Source organism: Rosa chinensis, chromosome 4 (assembly GCF_002994745.2).
Source record: "Rosa chinensis cultivar Old Blush chromosome 4, RchiOBHm-V2, whole genome shotgun sequence".
Classification (NCBI taxonomy): Eukaryota; Viridiplantae; Streptophyta; class Magnoliopsida; order Rosales; family Rosaceae; genus Rosa; species Rosa chinensis.
In genome coordinates this window covers 31,499,421-31,515,376 of record NC_037091.1, presented here as the reverse complement: position 1 = coordinate 31,515,376, position 15,956 = coordinate 31,499,421, and the positions used below count along the sequence as shown (strand labels likewise).

At 37.3% G+C, this 15,956-nt stretch overlaps 2 protein-coding genes across 4 annotated transcripts; one reads left to right on the top strand and one right to left on the bottom strand.

The window, feature by feature from the left end:
• The first annotated feature begins 2,011 nt into the window (after window positions 1-2,011).
• LOC112196958 (uncharacterized protein At3g49140) lies at window positions 2,012-9,435 on the top strand. Of its 3 annotated transcripts, none has more exons than XM_024337463.2 (13): window positions 2,012-2,240; window positions 2,668-2,791; window positions 3,322-3,541; window positions 3,724-3,826; window positions 3,920-3,984; window positions 4,613-4,729; window positions 5,364-5,459; window positions 6,097-6,250; window positions 6,581-6,690; window positions 6,925-7,074; window positions 7,942-8,037; window positions 8,817-8,962; window positions 9,104-9,435. In XM_024337463.2, exons 1-12 carry the CDS (start codon window positions 2,207-2,209, stop codon window positions 8,928-8,930), a joined length of 1,383 nt encoding a protein of 460 aa, XP_024193231.1. In that variant the 5' UTR covers window positions 2,012-2,206; the 3' UTR covers window positions 8,931-8,962; window positions 9,104-9,435. The 3 variants fall into 3 exon arrangements, with proteins under 3 accessions (XP_024193231.1, XP_024193230.1, XP_024193229.1); XM_024337462.2 differs by having other exon boundaries at window positions 3,310-3,541; window positions 9,087-9,435; XM_024337461.2 differs by having other exon boundaries at window positions 2,013-2,240; window positions 3,310-3,541.
• A 785-nt stretch (window positions 9,436-10,220) lies between these two features.
• On the bottom strand, window positions 10,221-12,469 carry LOC112196957 (zinc finger CCCH domain-containing protein 40). Its single transcript, XM_024337460.2, has 3 exons — window positions 12,040-12,469; window positions 11,729-11,952; window positions 10,221-11,336 (listed from the first exon to the last, which is right to left on the bottom strand). Exons 1-3 carry the CDS (start codon window positions 12,412-12,414, stop codon window positions 10,451-10,453), a joined length of 1,485 nt encoding a protein of 494 aa, XP_024193228.1. The 5' UTR covers window positions 12,415-12,469; the 3' UTR covers window positions 10,221-10,450.
• Between the last annotated feature and the right edge of the window lie 3,487 nt (window positions 12,470-15,956).

The following is a 15,956-nucleotide window of genomic DNA, read 5'->3' as shown; positions in this document are numbered from 1 at the left end:
AGGAGAATCCAATTGGGAACGGATTGGGAGAAGCCTTGGACGTCTCGCTATATATACTTAGTGTGTTTGACGTTCCAAAGTTACAACTTTTCTCCACAATTTCGGTTTCTCACTTGTCTTTTCTCCAGTTTCAGGTTTTTCACAATCTTCAAGGAGCTTTGCCGTGACCATCCACCTTCCTTGCCATGATCATCACTTGTTGCGACACCTTGGAGCTGTTTTGGATCTTTGGGACGTGATCAAGGGTTGTTCATACCACCTCTTCCATGTATTTTTCACGGTTTAGTCTTTTTGTAGTTAGAAAATCTACTTTGGAATTTATGTTTTGTAAACCGAAACTATGAGTTGACAATCTGATTTTTGGATTCAATTTTGATGTCCTTTTTAATGTTTGATGTGTTTATGTGTTCTTGATCTTGATTAGTTTCCGAAAGCTTGGATAAATAATCTGATTTTGTGATTAACGCATGTTAACTATTCTCTTGGTTTGAAACATAGGAATACTTGCATGTAATTGAGCTAGCTAGTAATTAGGTTTTATGCTTTGTAAACCCTAATTCAAATAAGTAGCTTTGAGTCGAAATCAGATTATGCATGTAATGAATTGACTTGCTTTAAGTGCTTGGATTTGCATGTTTATCAATTCTTTCTTGAACTTAATGATTTGAAAACTGCATTGCTTTGATTGTGTGAGGTCTACTTTTCGAAAGATGTTCTCTTGGTGCTTTGCTAATTCAATTGGTTTAAGAAAGAAAGTTAAAAGGGATATTGGTTGCTTTGATCGTGTTTCTTGGTTGATAATTTTCCATGGTAACAAATAAAGATTAAGGGATGCATGAATGGATTGATCTTGAATTGTTCTTGATGAATTGCTTTCCAAAGATTCTTCTTTTCCCACCTATGTAAATAAAAATGCTTTCTTCACTTTATGTTTTCTGAAAATTTCGAATTTGATCTTCAAACCCCCTATCTTTTACGTTTATGTGTTTGTTCATATGTAAAATCGATTTAGGATTTTTAGGTAGCATGAAACCGTGAATATTACTTTGAGTAATCTGAAAATAATGTTAATAAATCATAAATATTGTTTTAGTATTAATTCTTGGCCGAAAATTAACTTGGTGTTTTGTAGGAATTGTTTTGGTGGTTTTTAGGAATGTGTTGTGTGATTTTTTTAGGAATTGTATGTTGTTAGGGATTTTGTTTGGTGTTTCTTAGGGATTTTGTTTCCTATGTGTATTTGATTTCCTAATTAGCGTATGACTAGTAATCCTTGTTATATGTGGAGTCCTAATGTAACTATGACTTGTAAAATGTATATAAGTAGGAGTAGGATTTCCAAAAGCCATTTTATGTTGTATTTCTCTATCTAATTTCGAATTGTATGTGTGTATATATGTTGTTGCCGTTTACTTTATGTCTCTTTGTCTCTATATCGTGTGCAATTGTTGTGTGATTATTATTGAATATAGCATGTAAATACCCTCAATCCTCAGTTTGAACGATCCCTACTTAGTCTATACTAACAATGTTTCTTTTCAGGGTTTAAATTGACACTCGTTCTGAATGTATCAAATATATTTATCATGGTTCTAGAGAAAACAAAAGTTACTTACCTCAACTAAACAAGCTATACAAATACAAGCAACTGGTACAACGTCTCAAGTTGCGGTTTCTCGGCCTAAAGCAAACAAAAACTCAAAATGAGACACGAACTAGAACGTTATAACCTGACCTACGTCAAACTGAAAAATCTCACTTGCTATGACCATTAACCAAAACTTTTAAAAATTTATAGGATTAAACTAGATATGCTCAAGTATCTACAGTAAAAATATCAAGTCAAAATAACACTAAATACTTGTCCAAATAATATTCCAAAGTCGAATTCTGCTGCCAGGAAACAAGACCTTCACCAACAATGACTTTTCCAGAAATTCCACCGGATTCAAAATGAACTAAAATTTGTTGAAATTTGCCAAATCTATTTAAGACTCAATATTTAGCATATAATAAAATTTCGGGAGCGAAATCAGTTTTTTCTTAACCCAAAAAACAAAAAAGAGAAAACAAAACAGAAGTTTTTGGTAGGAGGAAGATGTCAAAGGCATAAAGTATAATCCATCCAAGCAAACGACAATAGGACACACTCAGGCACCAATAACCGTTCATCATACGACACACTCCGCCACTCTGCGTCTCTCTCATGGCAATTGCAGCTGCTTCTTCTCTTCCCTTGGGTAATCACGATCACACTCCTCTTTTCCATTTGGGTTTCTTGTTTTTTCTCTCAATATATGTCGGATCATACCTTACTGCAATCACTGAACCCACCAATCCTGAAATACCCTTTTTCGATTTGCATGCCTTTCACAACACCCATTTCGATTTTTCGCCTTTTGCTTCCAAAGTGCCTAGCTTTAATGCTTGTGGGAAGCTATAGTTGTTGAAGAAATACCACATGCAAAAAATGATTGATTGCTGCAAGTACTAGTTTCATGCTGTTAATCATGCCCTGTTCTGTTAATAGTTACTGTCATGTCGGATACTTGATTTAATAGTAAATTATTTTCACCAAGTGGTTTCTTGTTTGCACTAGCTCCCACTTGAAACCTTCAATTTTCCAGCGCGGGACACTTTTGAAACTGTTGTAATTGGTGTTTTCAGGTCATTCGCATTGCCATTCATGCCACACAGAAGGAGTTTGTTGTTCGACAAGACATGGGATCTCAAGCAGTTGGATGAAATCTCCTTTTGATGGTCGAAGATACCCTGATCCTCTGGGTGTAAGGTATAGCTTTGTTTATGAAGATTTTTCTTATTTACAGACTCATTAATTTTTTTTTACAGAATATGTAGTATGTTTTGGGGTAGTCTTTACCGAGTATAATATGCTTTTAATAGTATAATGTAACTGTTGCCTGAGAAATAGAGGAATGAAAAGAATGCCTTCCTTTAGATGAAATTAAGTCTACTTGAGTGAACATGAGTTTTATCTTCTGGTGCATGTTTATTTCTTATGGAGGGATTAACGAACTTCATTCCTTTAGTCCTAATATTGTACAAATTTAACCAGCATTTAGGTATGAAGTTTTTAAAATTAGAAATGGAGTTTTAGGTGTAAATTGAAAATGAAGGAATTATGAGTAATTAAAAGAGTGAGTCTCTGATCATAGGTCCATAACCTGGCAGCAAAATTTTCTACACTTTCATTAGATTTTCATCCGTATGTCATAATCTTAAACCATTTTTTTTTTTTTACAAAGTTTACCCTTTAGTTGTTACAAAGAAAATTAAGTTCTATTACAGTTTGAAGTGCAGGAATCCGTTAGTTGGACCAACACAATTCCACTGGCTGTCTATTGGACATGGTCTTTGCCTTTCCAAAGTTTCGGTTGCTGCGGATTTCTCGGATTCTGCTCCTGAATCTTCTAGTTATATGACTAACCAGGGTTATCATCCTCTTGAGGAGTTGAAAGCGTGCAAAATGGTCCGAGACACTAAACTCACCTTTGCTGAAATAGCAAGAACAACAGTCGAGGTCTCTGTTTTCTAGAGAAAGGCCGTTTACTACTTTTATAGTTTGAGTTCCAAAATCTCAGTTAGTTGGTCAATGATGATGATATGTATTATATCTATTTGCGGGACAAAATACCTAGAGTCAACTATCAATCTACTTGGTGTCATTACCATCCATGGTTAAACATTTTCCTTCTGCCTTAGGCTAACGACAGTGCTTTGCTGGTTTTCCCTGGGAAGATACACTCTGAACCACATGAACAAATTTCTTGGGCTGAGTTTCAATATGTTATCGACGATTATGGAGGTCTTGTGAATCCTCATCTTGAAGTGCATAACTTTATATTTTGTTTTTGTTGTACTCTTGATTTTAATTCCATCTTATTAATTACTTTTGTAGATTTATATTTTGAACTGTTTGATGATGCGAACATATTAGAAGATCCTACAGCAAGTAACCCTGTGGTGAGCATTTTCTTGCTTATATGTTTTTTTCTCACATAAATGGAAACCCTTCAGGTCTAATTCTTTCAGAGTTTGAGTAACTCTTAACTAGGGCAATTACCCTCCACTCCTCAAGTGTGTTGGAAAAGGAAAAAGGTTTTAAGTGATTTAGTAAAATATTCTTTGGTGCCAGTTCTAGGTCTTAGATCAGCAATCTGTGTGTGTGTGTGTGTGTGTCTGGCTAGTGTGTGACATTCATACACAATAGTTTGCATTTGTTTGTATTTCATTAGGTTGTTTGAGAGATTTTTAAATACCATAGTTTTTCATTGATATAAAGTAAATATTTAGATTGACTGCTATAGGTAATTGCATAAAGTCAATTTTATAAAATTATTCTAGGATATAAATCCTGGATTTTCCCTTTTTGGTACTGATATGTTCTTAATTATATGCATTTTACATAGTGCAGCAAAAAAGTTGCTTCAATAGGAGTTAAAGAAATTCTATGTCAACATCTATATCAGCCTAGATAGGGACTTATTCTGGTTGAGATTGTAAATTTAAATATTCATTTATATTTCCCATATCAATACTTATGCTTTTGGATAATTGGACATTTCTAATATGATGAGTGCATTGCCTTCAGAATGCTTTGTTTGGAATGGATATCCCTGTACACAACAATGGAAGAATAACTGGAGGATTCAGCATTCTAGATGACCAGAACAGTGACGATATTCCTTTTGATGATGATTATCTAGAGGTTAGCAAAGATAGTCGTGTGTTTTAGAACAAATATGACAATCTCCCTTTTATTTAGATTGGATGGAGGTGCCAGAATGGAAGATAGGGGGGGTGGGTGTTGGGGGCAGAAAAGAAAAGTAGAATTTATTACTTATTTGGTTTGATGAAGAGAACATGGTACTGTTGAAGTGTAATGGTAAAACAAATTCTGAATGTCCTTATGGTTCATGTGATTGGTCTTGGACCTCAAATTGTTAGCAAGGAAATCCCTTTTAACAATGACAAATAAACTTAAGATAAATTGCAGGAATAATGCCAAACATCTGTCTATGAATTTGATCTACGTGGATTACCGGGCATTTTCAGCCCCCAACGTAAATCCTGCCAAAGACTATAAATTTTATTAGGGCTGGATGGCTAACTTGACCCCATTAACCATGTAGTCTTTTTTTGATGACACAGAACTCTGGATGAGTTTCCTGGGTATTCAAATACATAGTTGCATAGTTTACAGGATAAATAAGGCTACCAAAACTTTTGTGCATGATTCCTTGTTAAGAATTATCTTTTTTTTTCTTAAATCTGTTGCTTAAATTTCTAAATTTCAATATTAAGTTATAGTTCATGCTCACATGCCTCTTTTGCTCATGTAGGTTGTAGAATCTGAAGCTTTTGATGTTCTAGACTGGGAGATACCTGATGCTTCTACCTTGATTCATCCCATTTATTTTGCAAAGTGCTTAACAAAGGTGATTACCTTGCGTTTTGATCAGTAGATGTATGATGATTGAAATTGTTAATCATGAGCGAGTAGTTCCAGATATTCTACAAGGGATTTGGATAAGATCATATTGCATAATGTTCATCATTGCTTGCTATAGCCGTTGTTGTAGCTCCATTTTCAGCTATGGTGTGGACCCTGTGGAGATGCCACTCGGACCAAGGGCCTTCTGTTCTAAAGTTATGAACTTTCTTATGAGCCATTTATGTTTTTGTAGTCACTTGTATGTCTATAAGTGGTACTCTGAAGCCAAGCAGTGCTATCTTGACTTGCTTTAAATCCCATATTCTGTGGCTCATTACAAAAAATTAAAAAAATATAAAATAGTAATAATAATAATTATTATTATTGTAAATAAATAAATATTAGGCTTGCTTCTTTGTTATATGGCGGGGAACATACTTTTAGAAGCTGGGTGAAGTTATGGCTATTTGGAACGAACTTAAACACTCTGGTTTCAAAATATATGCTCATAGAATAGATATGGTCTTAACTCTTATGAAAAAATTGATATGATATAGGAAAAAAATCATTTAATATTCGGGTCTTTTTGACATTGCTTTCACATATTATAGATCATTTACCTTTAGGCATGTTTTTCACAGGCCATCAATATCAGACATGACAGAAAAATGGATCACCCATCAAATGGTGTTTCTATTTTAGGATGCCTCATACCTGCTTTTGCTGATGAAGAATTTTATGTAAGAAGACTATTTCATTATGAGGATAGCGACTATTACAACTCGGATGAGAAAGGTATTTTTTTTCTTTAGTACTGGAATGCGTATCTAATTAAACTGATACACGGTCATACACCGGACCGTGGGTTGAGTAAAATGAGCTTTTTCTCTAGATGGGTAGGGTGAACAATTTGGTATTTTCTGTTGCCATTTTCTTTTCCGACTGCTCGTTTGTATCATGAAATCCATATTTGTGGTCTTAATTTCTACATTACTAGATGAGTATCATTGTCAATCAGTCTGCTGATGAATTGCAATCAGGAGAAAATCTTGTTCTGGCGTGTTCATTCTTACAATTGACATTAGCTGGCCATTTCAAGTTAACCAAAATTAAATTTTTGTTTAGGTGGAAAAGGAGTGAGCATTAGTTCCAAAAGTGACCGAAGCAAGAATTGCTCAACACTCTACCGGTTGGAGATAATGAGAATAGAGTTGTTCTCGGTATATGGTGTTCAGGCATGTGTGAACTTTTTACTGCCATCTATTCTACTTTTCTCACTTTTTCTATTTATATTTAAATATGAAAGTTCTGCTAATAACATGATCTTCATTTTTAATTGAAGTCCAAAAAGATGTTGCCTGTGTTTTATGCTGGCTAATTGGACACAAATATGCAACTTTTCTTTACAAATTTGAACTGAGATAGTTTGAAGTCTTCTTATGTTATTTTTCATTTTATGACCTTTGCAGTCCACAATTAACCTACAAGATTTTCAAGATGCGGAACCTGATTTTCTTATAAACTCTATCTCGGATATTGTAGAACGGTTCAACGAAAGAGGTATTAGATGCGATGTTGCTCTTAAAGCTTTATGCAAAAGAAAAGGACTTCAAGTTGAGGTAACTAATTGATTTCTATTTTGTATATAAGCTGCATTTAGGGTCAAAGTTTTAGTATACACGGAAAAAATTATTGAAAAACAGTATATATTGACCATTAATGTGTGATGGATTCCACATATGAGTCAAATTAATCAAACCTGTTCATTTTACTTATTCATACTAATTGAAGTTGTGGGAACTTTACTAGGAAACCTTAATGTTGAAATACCAGGGGATTCCTCTTAACATTCCAGGTTTCAGTCAAGAGAACATTAGTCTATATGCCCTAAACTTCTGACTATGTCTGGAATTATGAATTACCTAAAAATGGGTGATAGAAAACGGGAAGAGAGGTTGGGAGTGGAATGGCTTTAGGATCAAGTGTATTATGGGCTCCAGTTGCTGCTATTCTAGGAACCAGTCCATCTCTTCTATTATGATGAATCAGTTGGCTGTTGTGAAGTGGGGCTGGCTTTTAGTATTTTCTGATTGCTTCTGTTTTTGTGTTTTTCTGGGTTACTAATTGGTATCTTTTTCTACAACTTGAAACAAAAAAAAAAAGCACAAGAACATGTACAGGTAGAGAAGAGTCTCAATCAGCCAAGCTTTCCAACCCTATACCTAGAATATCTTCAGTGGTTGAAGTTTGTAATTGAAACAGTCATTTTGAATAGGAGTACGCCTGCATTCTTATTGCTAATATTCATAATGGAGGCTGCTTGATATTTACTGGATTTTAGGAAGAATGTCTCTGCTGATTTCCGACTCACTGTGTACTTATATCTTATATTTGTACCAAAACTCTTAAAAAGATTCTTTAGTTGCTACATTCAGATTTAAATAACTGAATTGAGGTGGTCGTTGAATAACTCTACTCTTTTGTAGGGAGCTCACTTGATCGGGGTTGACAGTCTAGGAATGGATGTTAGAGTCTTCTCAGGGTCAGAAGTACAAACTCATCGTTTTCCCTTCAGAGTCCGGGTAAGCAGTAAGCAGTTAATCGTATTTAACATAGGTACATACTGTACATGGGCACGTCAGGCTCTATGTACTTGAAGTAATGCACTCGGCTTAATAGTTATATTTGATTTTTTACTTGATCCTAATGGTATCATGCTGTTTTCTCCTCACTATGCATGCAATTTTTATTTGACTACTGACTTAGCTTTATCCTGGTGGGCGCTTAAGTTTTTATTTACTTAAATCTTGAAATACTTGGTATTCAATACAAATTTACAACAAAGAAGGTTCAATTTATTTATCTACCCCCTTTCTCCCTTGGAAATTGAACTCATTTCTCATCTCACTTTGGGTCACAATAGTTTTCAGTTAGTTGTGATGGGCATATACTCATGATAGAAAGATCTCATTGATTTTGTCATATATAAACTCTTTTTCTTTTCTTTTTTTGGGGTGAAGACTATTTTTTCAGAGATAGCTTAAAAGCCTTTTACCCTTTTGCTTTCAAGGATATTTTAAGAACTCTGAGCTTGATTAATATGATCCCCACAAAAGGGAGGTGGGAATGGCATCTTTGGCGTTACAAATGTATCTTTAACATTGTGGATTTATTATCCACTCTTGTAGTATGCAGGACTCCCTTAACCCAATTACTCATATACATTCACTGAACATACAGTTTAAACAAAAATTTTCAACTCCAGGTTGATGGTTCATCTAGAAAGGATGGGAAAAAAGAAAAAATAGTATCGAACTTAGCTGAACATATCACTAAAGGGTTTGTCTGCATGGATGTGCAGGCCAAGTCTGAAGTTGCAGCTGAAAAACAGATTGAGCAACTTTTGTTCCCACGCTCTCGCCGTAAAAAGTTGAGAAGTCAAGGAAATAATTTTCAGGGTGTGGAGTCGTACTAATTCGATCATTGTGCTTCAGTCTTGAATGAAAGGTATTTATTTGTTCTCTTAGCTTTGATATCTTTTTTCTCGCTGTTTCACTCTGGGTATGTCTCTTTGCCTTGATTTATTTTCTCAATTTTTAGCATCATGACAAGAAAATCTTATTTCTCACAGAAAATGTTTGGTCATAGGGAAAAGAAGATGATAAATAACCTGTAGCTCCTTTGACCTGGAACACCGTTGTTAATGCTCTAATGATTATCTGCTTAAATCTACACCAAAATGAAGGCAAAGCTGGAAAATGGGGATAGCAGATTGTCCAGGTACTTTTTGGAAGAGATCACAGAATAAAACGCGACAATGTAAACAACAATAATCTTGTCCACTGTTGTATTTATTCTTTTATCTATTTTTCATCAAAGAAATGGTGCATTTTCATTGAGGGAAGACAATCTTGCTCATCAATTATTTTACGAGCAACAATTTTTTTAATGCTCAGTTTTACCCAGACATATTATCTACATCCAAGATGAGAAGGGCAACCTTTATTATTTATTTTTAAGTGAATATAGGTTACTAGATGCCTGAAGTCTGAAGATATGATTGCCTCAACCCTGGACAATATTTTAGACCCAGCTAACTGATCAGAAATCGGCTTAATTACAAATGCTTTTTGATCTTGAGAATAATTGTCATCCCAAATTTCTGTTTCGTCAAAGAATAAATTAAGATTTAATCCTAATTTGAGACGCGTCTTAATTTGTTCCTAATATGAAACATTTTACTTCAACTCTGAAGTATAAGTATTACTTCAACTCTGAAGTATAAGTAGACTTTGCCCAAAAAAACAAAACAAAAAATGTACAAGCAGACAGCAAGCTATAGGCAACAGAACTCCTCACTTTCCCACAGAAGAATGAGATGACATTAATATTTGGTAGCCTGGACCCCCTAAAGAATTAGTCTCAACTATAAAAACCGAGTTGCCCTCATCCATGGATATTCAAGACATGCTTTTAAAGCAAATAACTCGGCCGTAAAAGGAGAGACACCACGGAGTGCCTGCAAAGCCACCGGACTATCTACACCACATGCATTCCAGACAACGGCTTCCAATGCTCAGTTGTTCACTCACGGTAACTCCACAGTTCGTTAAGCCGCCCTGCCAACGTCAAGCGTATATAAACTACCAGTCAACTAACATTATTAAGAAGAATCATATGTAAAGAATCCGCTACTGAAGCTTCTACCAATATGTACATACCGATATTCAAGAGTTATTCTGTTTCATATTAGGGAGAAGGATGCTTCAATAAAATATAGAATTAGTTCCCAAATCATATGTAGTTCGTAGAATCAAGTAAATGCACCAGTATTGACAGGGGATCCTCAACTTGGAAAAGGTAAAAAGTATAAGAAAGAAACAGATTACTTCCCTGAAGAATCGTACAAAAAAATGATTCCAGAAGACAAAGGCCACTTTTTCCCACATAACTGTGTTTACACGAAGATATTAAAGCACAAATACAAGGGTACTGTCACTGCTGTGATGACCCTGTTGGCACAGGCCCAGAGCCAGAGCCAGACTCAGAAGGTCCAGAATTTGATTGTGCAGGTACAGACGATGTAGAACCTGAGGGTGCAGTCCCTGGTGTTGCAGAATGCTGGTAATGTTGATTCATTGGCAAGGATGATGGTGGTGGCACTGCAGCATGATATTGCGGAGGGTATTGCTGATAAGGTGGTGGAGGCATATAACCGCTGTATGGTTGAGGATAAAACTGCTGATTATATTGACCATGTGGGGGAGCCATACTTTGAAAAGCATAATGCTGCCTCTCGGAACCAGAACTGTTCTCACCTGACCCTCTGGGGCCACTTGGAGCTCCATCCTGCGATCGAACAACTGCACCCATTCTTTGAGGATCCATGGATGGATAATACGTTCTCTCCTGCGAAGCTGGAGGTGGAATGTTGTAGTAGTGCTGCACTGGTGGTGCAGATTGGTCTTGTAATTGGCTCTGCTGTTGGGATATGACCGCTCGAGGCAACAAGCCACTATGAGCCACTGCCTGTTGCCTAGCCTCATCTGTGCCCTCCAAGTCCTGTTTCGGTGCCTGCGGCCTACCCCACATTAACTTCAACCTCAAACCCTTCACTACCAGCCTATTGGAGAGTTCTTCTGCGGCCTTTTCTGCAGCTTCTCTTGTTGTGTATGTTACAAAAGCACACGCTCGTTGGAGCACCATCCTAACAGATTCTATTTCGCCATGAGCATAAAACTGATCCCTTAAATCCTGCTCAGAGACTCTTGCATCAATCCCACCCACATACAGGGTTCTAATGCTTTCATCCTCCGGCGGTTCCAGGGAGGGCATCTCTCCAGCCTTGTTAAGTAGCTTCATTGCCACAGGATCATTGACTCTGCAAATAAATTAAGACTAAAAGTGAACACCATAATATTTAAAAATCCAAACAGTGCGTGTAAAAAAGTGACTGCAATATTACAAATACAAATTTCATCTGCAGGCTTCACATCTATCACCTACCAAACCTAAAAACGATTCTATGTTCAAATGCATATCTCCAACTTTGAATAAAAAGACGACTTCATCAGTTAACAATGCAAAGTAACTATTACTATTTGACACTTGCAATTTCAATTTCTTCGAGTGGGAACAACACTAAAAACTAGAGACAATGATCATCGCCACACACGAAAGCATAAGTTTCAAGTAACTACAAGCTTCAAGTAACTACTATATAGTCAATCATGCACAAGGATAAAAATGAAAAATTAGGAAAAGCATGTATACCCGTAGTATCGATCTTTGATATTTTGCTGTGACAACTCGCCAGTGATGGGCATCTCGTGCCGGTAAGGGCACTCAGCACCTCTAGTGCACTCGCCCCGAATATAGAAACTGCACACATGCGCCCGGTTCCTCTTGTAATACGGCGTCGTTCTCTGCAGCTTCAGAATCGTGTCATTCGGCCTCGCCTTCCCGTACGACGATTCATAATCAATCCCAGCCCGAGCCTAATATCATCCATCCAATTAAACCCAATCCAAAAATCTAAACCAGCGTTTCAGTTTCAGAATTAGGGTTTGAAATAAACCAATTACCTTGCGGTCATGTTCCTCGGCGAAGAACTCGCGATTGACGTCGCTCTTGGGAATGGCGTCGTCGGAGCCGATGGCGAGGGCGGTGTCGCGGACCTGGACGGGGAGGCCGTAGTCGAGATCGAGGAGGCAGACTTGGCAGACGTTCTTCAACTTGCTGCAGGTCTGGCAAATCTCGGACTTCTTGAAGCGGGCGTCGCGGCCGGGGCGCCACCGGAAGACGGTGAAGGGGCGGGTGCAGATCTTGCACTCTTTGTCGTAATCGGCTTTGGTCATGCGAACGTAAGGGTTGTCGCCGAGGCATGACTCGCAGATGATGGGGAAGTCCGATCGCTCCCAACCGTCCGCCTCCACATTCCTTAGCAACCTGTGCGCCATCGAAGATATGACCTAAGCCCAAATTCCAAAGACTACACTTTGACTACTACTTTAATCTCGCGTAGTAAATATGACGTTTATTTATATCAATTCTTTTTTTTCAAAATCTGTTGATAAATCGTATTTGGTTAAAGAAAAAAATAATTAAAATACGAATGGACAAAAGTGCTCTTGAAAAATTGTCAGCTGGCAACATGCTAACAGCTCTAAATACTAATGTTCGGTCGGAGTCATAACCTTAGGTATCGTTCTGATATTTTCAAAACGTGAGGTACCGAAATTTATAAGGAGCAAAAGTTCAGGTACCGTAAGGACCAATTTCCCTTTTTAATCTTTAAAATGTATTAATTTGTTTTGGTTGAGAATGCAGAAAACGAACTGGTGCCCCAAAGGACAGTTACTGGCCACAGAGTTTGTATTGACTACAGAAAGCTCAACGCAACAACAAGGAAAGATCACTTTCCTCTTCCATTCATTGATCAAATGCTTGAGCGATTGGCTGGACATGATTACTACTGCTTCTTGGATGGCTACTCAGGCTACAATCAGATTGCCATAGCCAATGAAGACCAAGAGAAGACGACATTCACTTGTCCCTTTGGAACATTTGCTTATCGTCGTATGCCTTTTGGACTATGCAACGCCCCAGGTACCTTTCAAAGGTGTATGGTAAGTATCTTTTCTGATTATATTGAGAAAATCATAGAGGTATTTATGGATGACTTTTCTGTTTTTGGAAAAAGCTTTGATGATTGTCTTAATAATCTGGAAATTATCTTAAAGCGTTGTGTGGAAACTAACCTTGTGCTAAATTGGGAAAAATGTCATTTTATGGTTAGACAAGGTATAGTTTTAGGGCATATTGTCTCTTCTAGGGGAATTGAAGTTGATAAAGCTAAAGTAGACCTTGTGCGTTACTTACCCTCTCCCACATCTGTGAGAGAGGTTCGATCTTTTCTTGGCCATACAGGGTTTTACAAGAGATTTATCAAGGATTTCTCCAAGATTTCGAGACCTCTATGCCAACTACTCCAAAAGGATGTGGCGTTTGTGTTTGACAAGGAGTGTCAAGAGGCTTTTGACAAGCTCAAGGAACTATTGACGTCTGCCCCTATCATGCTACCTCCAGATTGGTCCTTGCCCTTTGAGTTGATGTGTGACGCCTCTGACTATGCAGTTGGAGCTGTTTTGGGGCAAAGAAAGGACAAACGACCTTATGCCATCTACTACACCTCAAGGACTCTGAATGATGCACAACTGAACTACTCCACTACAGAGAAAGAGCTCCTTGCAGTTGTTTTTGCCCTTGAGAAGTTTCGTTCCTACTTACTTAGTACCAAGGTGATTATTTATACTGACCATGCAGCTTTGAAGTACTTGATGACCAAGAAGGAGGCGAAACCAAGGCTCATTAGATGGATCCTACTCTTACAAGAGTTTGACGTTGAAATCAAGGACAAGAAGGGTAGTGAAAATGTGGTAGCTGACCACTTGAGTCGTTTGGTGCACACAGGAGACCCTCTCCCTTTGGTGGAGACGTTTCCAGATGAACAACTCTTTGGAATCCAGGTAAGTGAACCATGGTATGGGGATATTGTGAATTACATTGTTTCTAGGAAGATTCCTGATACCATGTCACGTGCTCATAGAGATAGGCTTAAGAAAACTGTTAAGCAATATGTTTAGGATGAACCTTATCTGTGAAAATATTGCTCTGATCAACTGATTAGGAGATGTGTGCCTGAACATGAACATAATGCTATACTTTCTTTTTGCTACTCTAAAGCATGTGGGGGTCACTTTGGGTCCAAGAAAACTGCGTTTAAAGTGTTAGAGTCTGGGTTCTTTTGGCCAACGTTATTTAAGGATGCATATGCATATTGATAGATGCCAAAGAACCGGAAATCTAAGCTCTAGAGATCAAATGCCTTTGTCTAATATCATAACTGTTGAAATATTTGATGTCTGAGGTATAGATTTCATAGGACATTTTCCTTCATCTTTCGGATTTCTCTATATCTTGCTTGCTGTGGATTATGTGTCGAAATGGGTGGAGGCAAAAGCCACTCGAACTAATGACTCTAAGGTTGTTGCAGATTTTATCAAGTCTAACATCTTTAGCAGGTTTGGCATGCCTAGAGTTCTTATTGGTGATGGTGGTTCCCACTTTTGCAATCGAACGATTGAGTCTCTCTTGAAGAAGTATGATGTGACACATAAGGTTTCTACCCCTTATCATCCCCAAACAAGTGGGCAAGCTGAGGTCTCTAATCGTGAAATCAAGGGGATCTTGGAGAAGACTGTGAATCCTAACAGAAAGGATTGGCCCTTGCGTTTGGAGGATGCTTTGTGGGCCTGCAGAACTGCATATAAAACTCCCATAGGTATGTCCCCAGATCGAATTGTCTATGGCAAACCTTGCCATTTACCTGTGGAGTTAGAGCACAAAGCTTGGTGGGCTGTGAAGCAATTTAACATGGATCTAAATGAGGCTGGGCTTCATAGAAAATTGCAATTGCAAGAGTTAGAGGAGATTAGGAATGACGCCTTTGAGAGTGCCAAGATTTACAAAGAAAAGACTATGGCATTCCATGATAAGATGATTCGTAGGAAGACTTTTGTTGTGGGACAAAAGGTCATTTTATTCCATTCTCGTCTTAAACTCTTTCCAGGTAAACTTCGTTCTCGTTGGATTGGACCTTTTGTTATTACTCATGTGTTTCCTCATGGAGCTGTGCAGATAAAGAGTAAACAAACAGGTAACGAGTTCAAGATGAATGGTCATCGCCTCAAGCCATACTATGAGACGTTTGTGGAGCATGATGTGGAGGATGTACCCCTCCAAAACGCTCCACAACCTGAGAATTAAATGGAGGTACAAGTCTAGGCTGAAAGACTATAAACATTAAGCGCTGCTTGGGAGGCAACCCAATTCCGAAATAGCTATGGAGGAGTCTACACACGCAGATTTGATCTCTCCTTCCCTATTTCTCTTTCTTTTCATGTTTTCTTTTGTACTTGGTCTCTCTTTTCGTAAATCTCTAGCCTATATGCTTAAGTGTTTCATTGCATGCTTATGATTGATTACATTGAGGACAATGCAATATTTAAGTGTGGGAGAAGGGATTTACACTTTTATCTTGAGTCATATATATTGAAAAATACAAAAAAAATCGAAAAATGTCAAAAATTCATAAAATTTTCGTTGCTTTTGTTTTTGTTTTGAGTCTTAGGATGCCCTTTCAACTGTCTAGGATGATTCTATATCTCTGAAATTATGACTAAAAGAGGATCACAAAATTGAGATGACTTTAAAATGGTATTCTTTGGTTAATTGAGATATATGAAAAATGTGTGCCTTGTAGTGGATATGGAATTCGTGAACTTTGGTACAGAATATGAGCATGTTAAGATGAGTTTTGATTCATAAAAACCCATGTGAAATAATTGAACTCATGTCCCTTTTTCTTGGAGTGAAATGAAAAATATACTCTTATTTTCTTGGCGATGTTTTGATGATATCATTATTCTTTTATCTTGAT

Bases quoted from the DNA above. Each gene is read 5' to 3' on its own strand.
- LOC112196958 (XM_024337462.2), top strand. From the start codon at position 2,207: ATGGCAATTGCAGCTGCTTCTTCTCTTCCCTTGG. The intron at 3,827-3,919 runs GTCTTGTGAATC...TTACTTTTGTAG, and splicing joins TGTTATCGACGATTATGGAG to ATTTATATTTTGAACTGTTT. The intron at 4,730-5,363 runs GTTAGCAAAGAT...TTGCTCATGTAG, and splicing joins TTGATGATGATTATCTAGAG to GTTGTAGAATCTGAAGCTTT.
- LOC112196957 (XM_024337460.2), bottom strand. From the start codon at position 12,414: ATGGCGCACAGGTTGCTAAGGAATGTGGAGGCGGACGGTTGGGAGCGA. The intron at 11,953-12,039 runs GTAATTGGTTTA...GGATGATATTAG, and splicing joins CCGAGGAACATGACCGCAAG to GCTCGGGCTGGGATTGATTA. The intron at 11,337-11,728 runs GTATACATGCTT...ATTTATTTGCAG, and splicing joins ATCAAAGATCGATACTACGG to AGTCAATGATCCTGTGGCAA.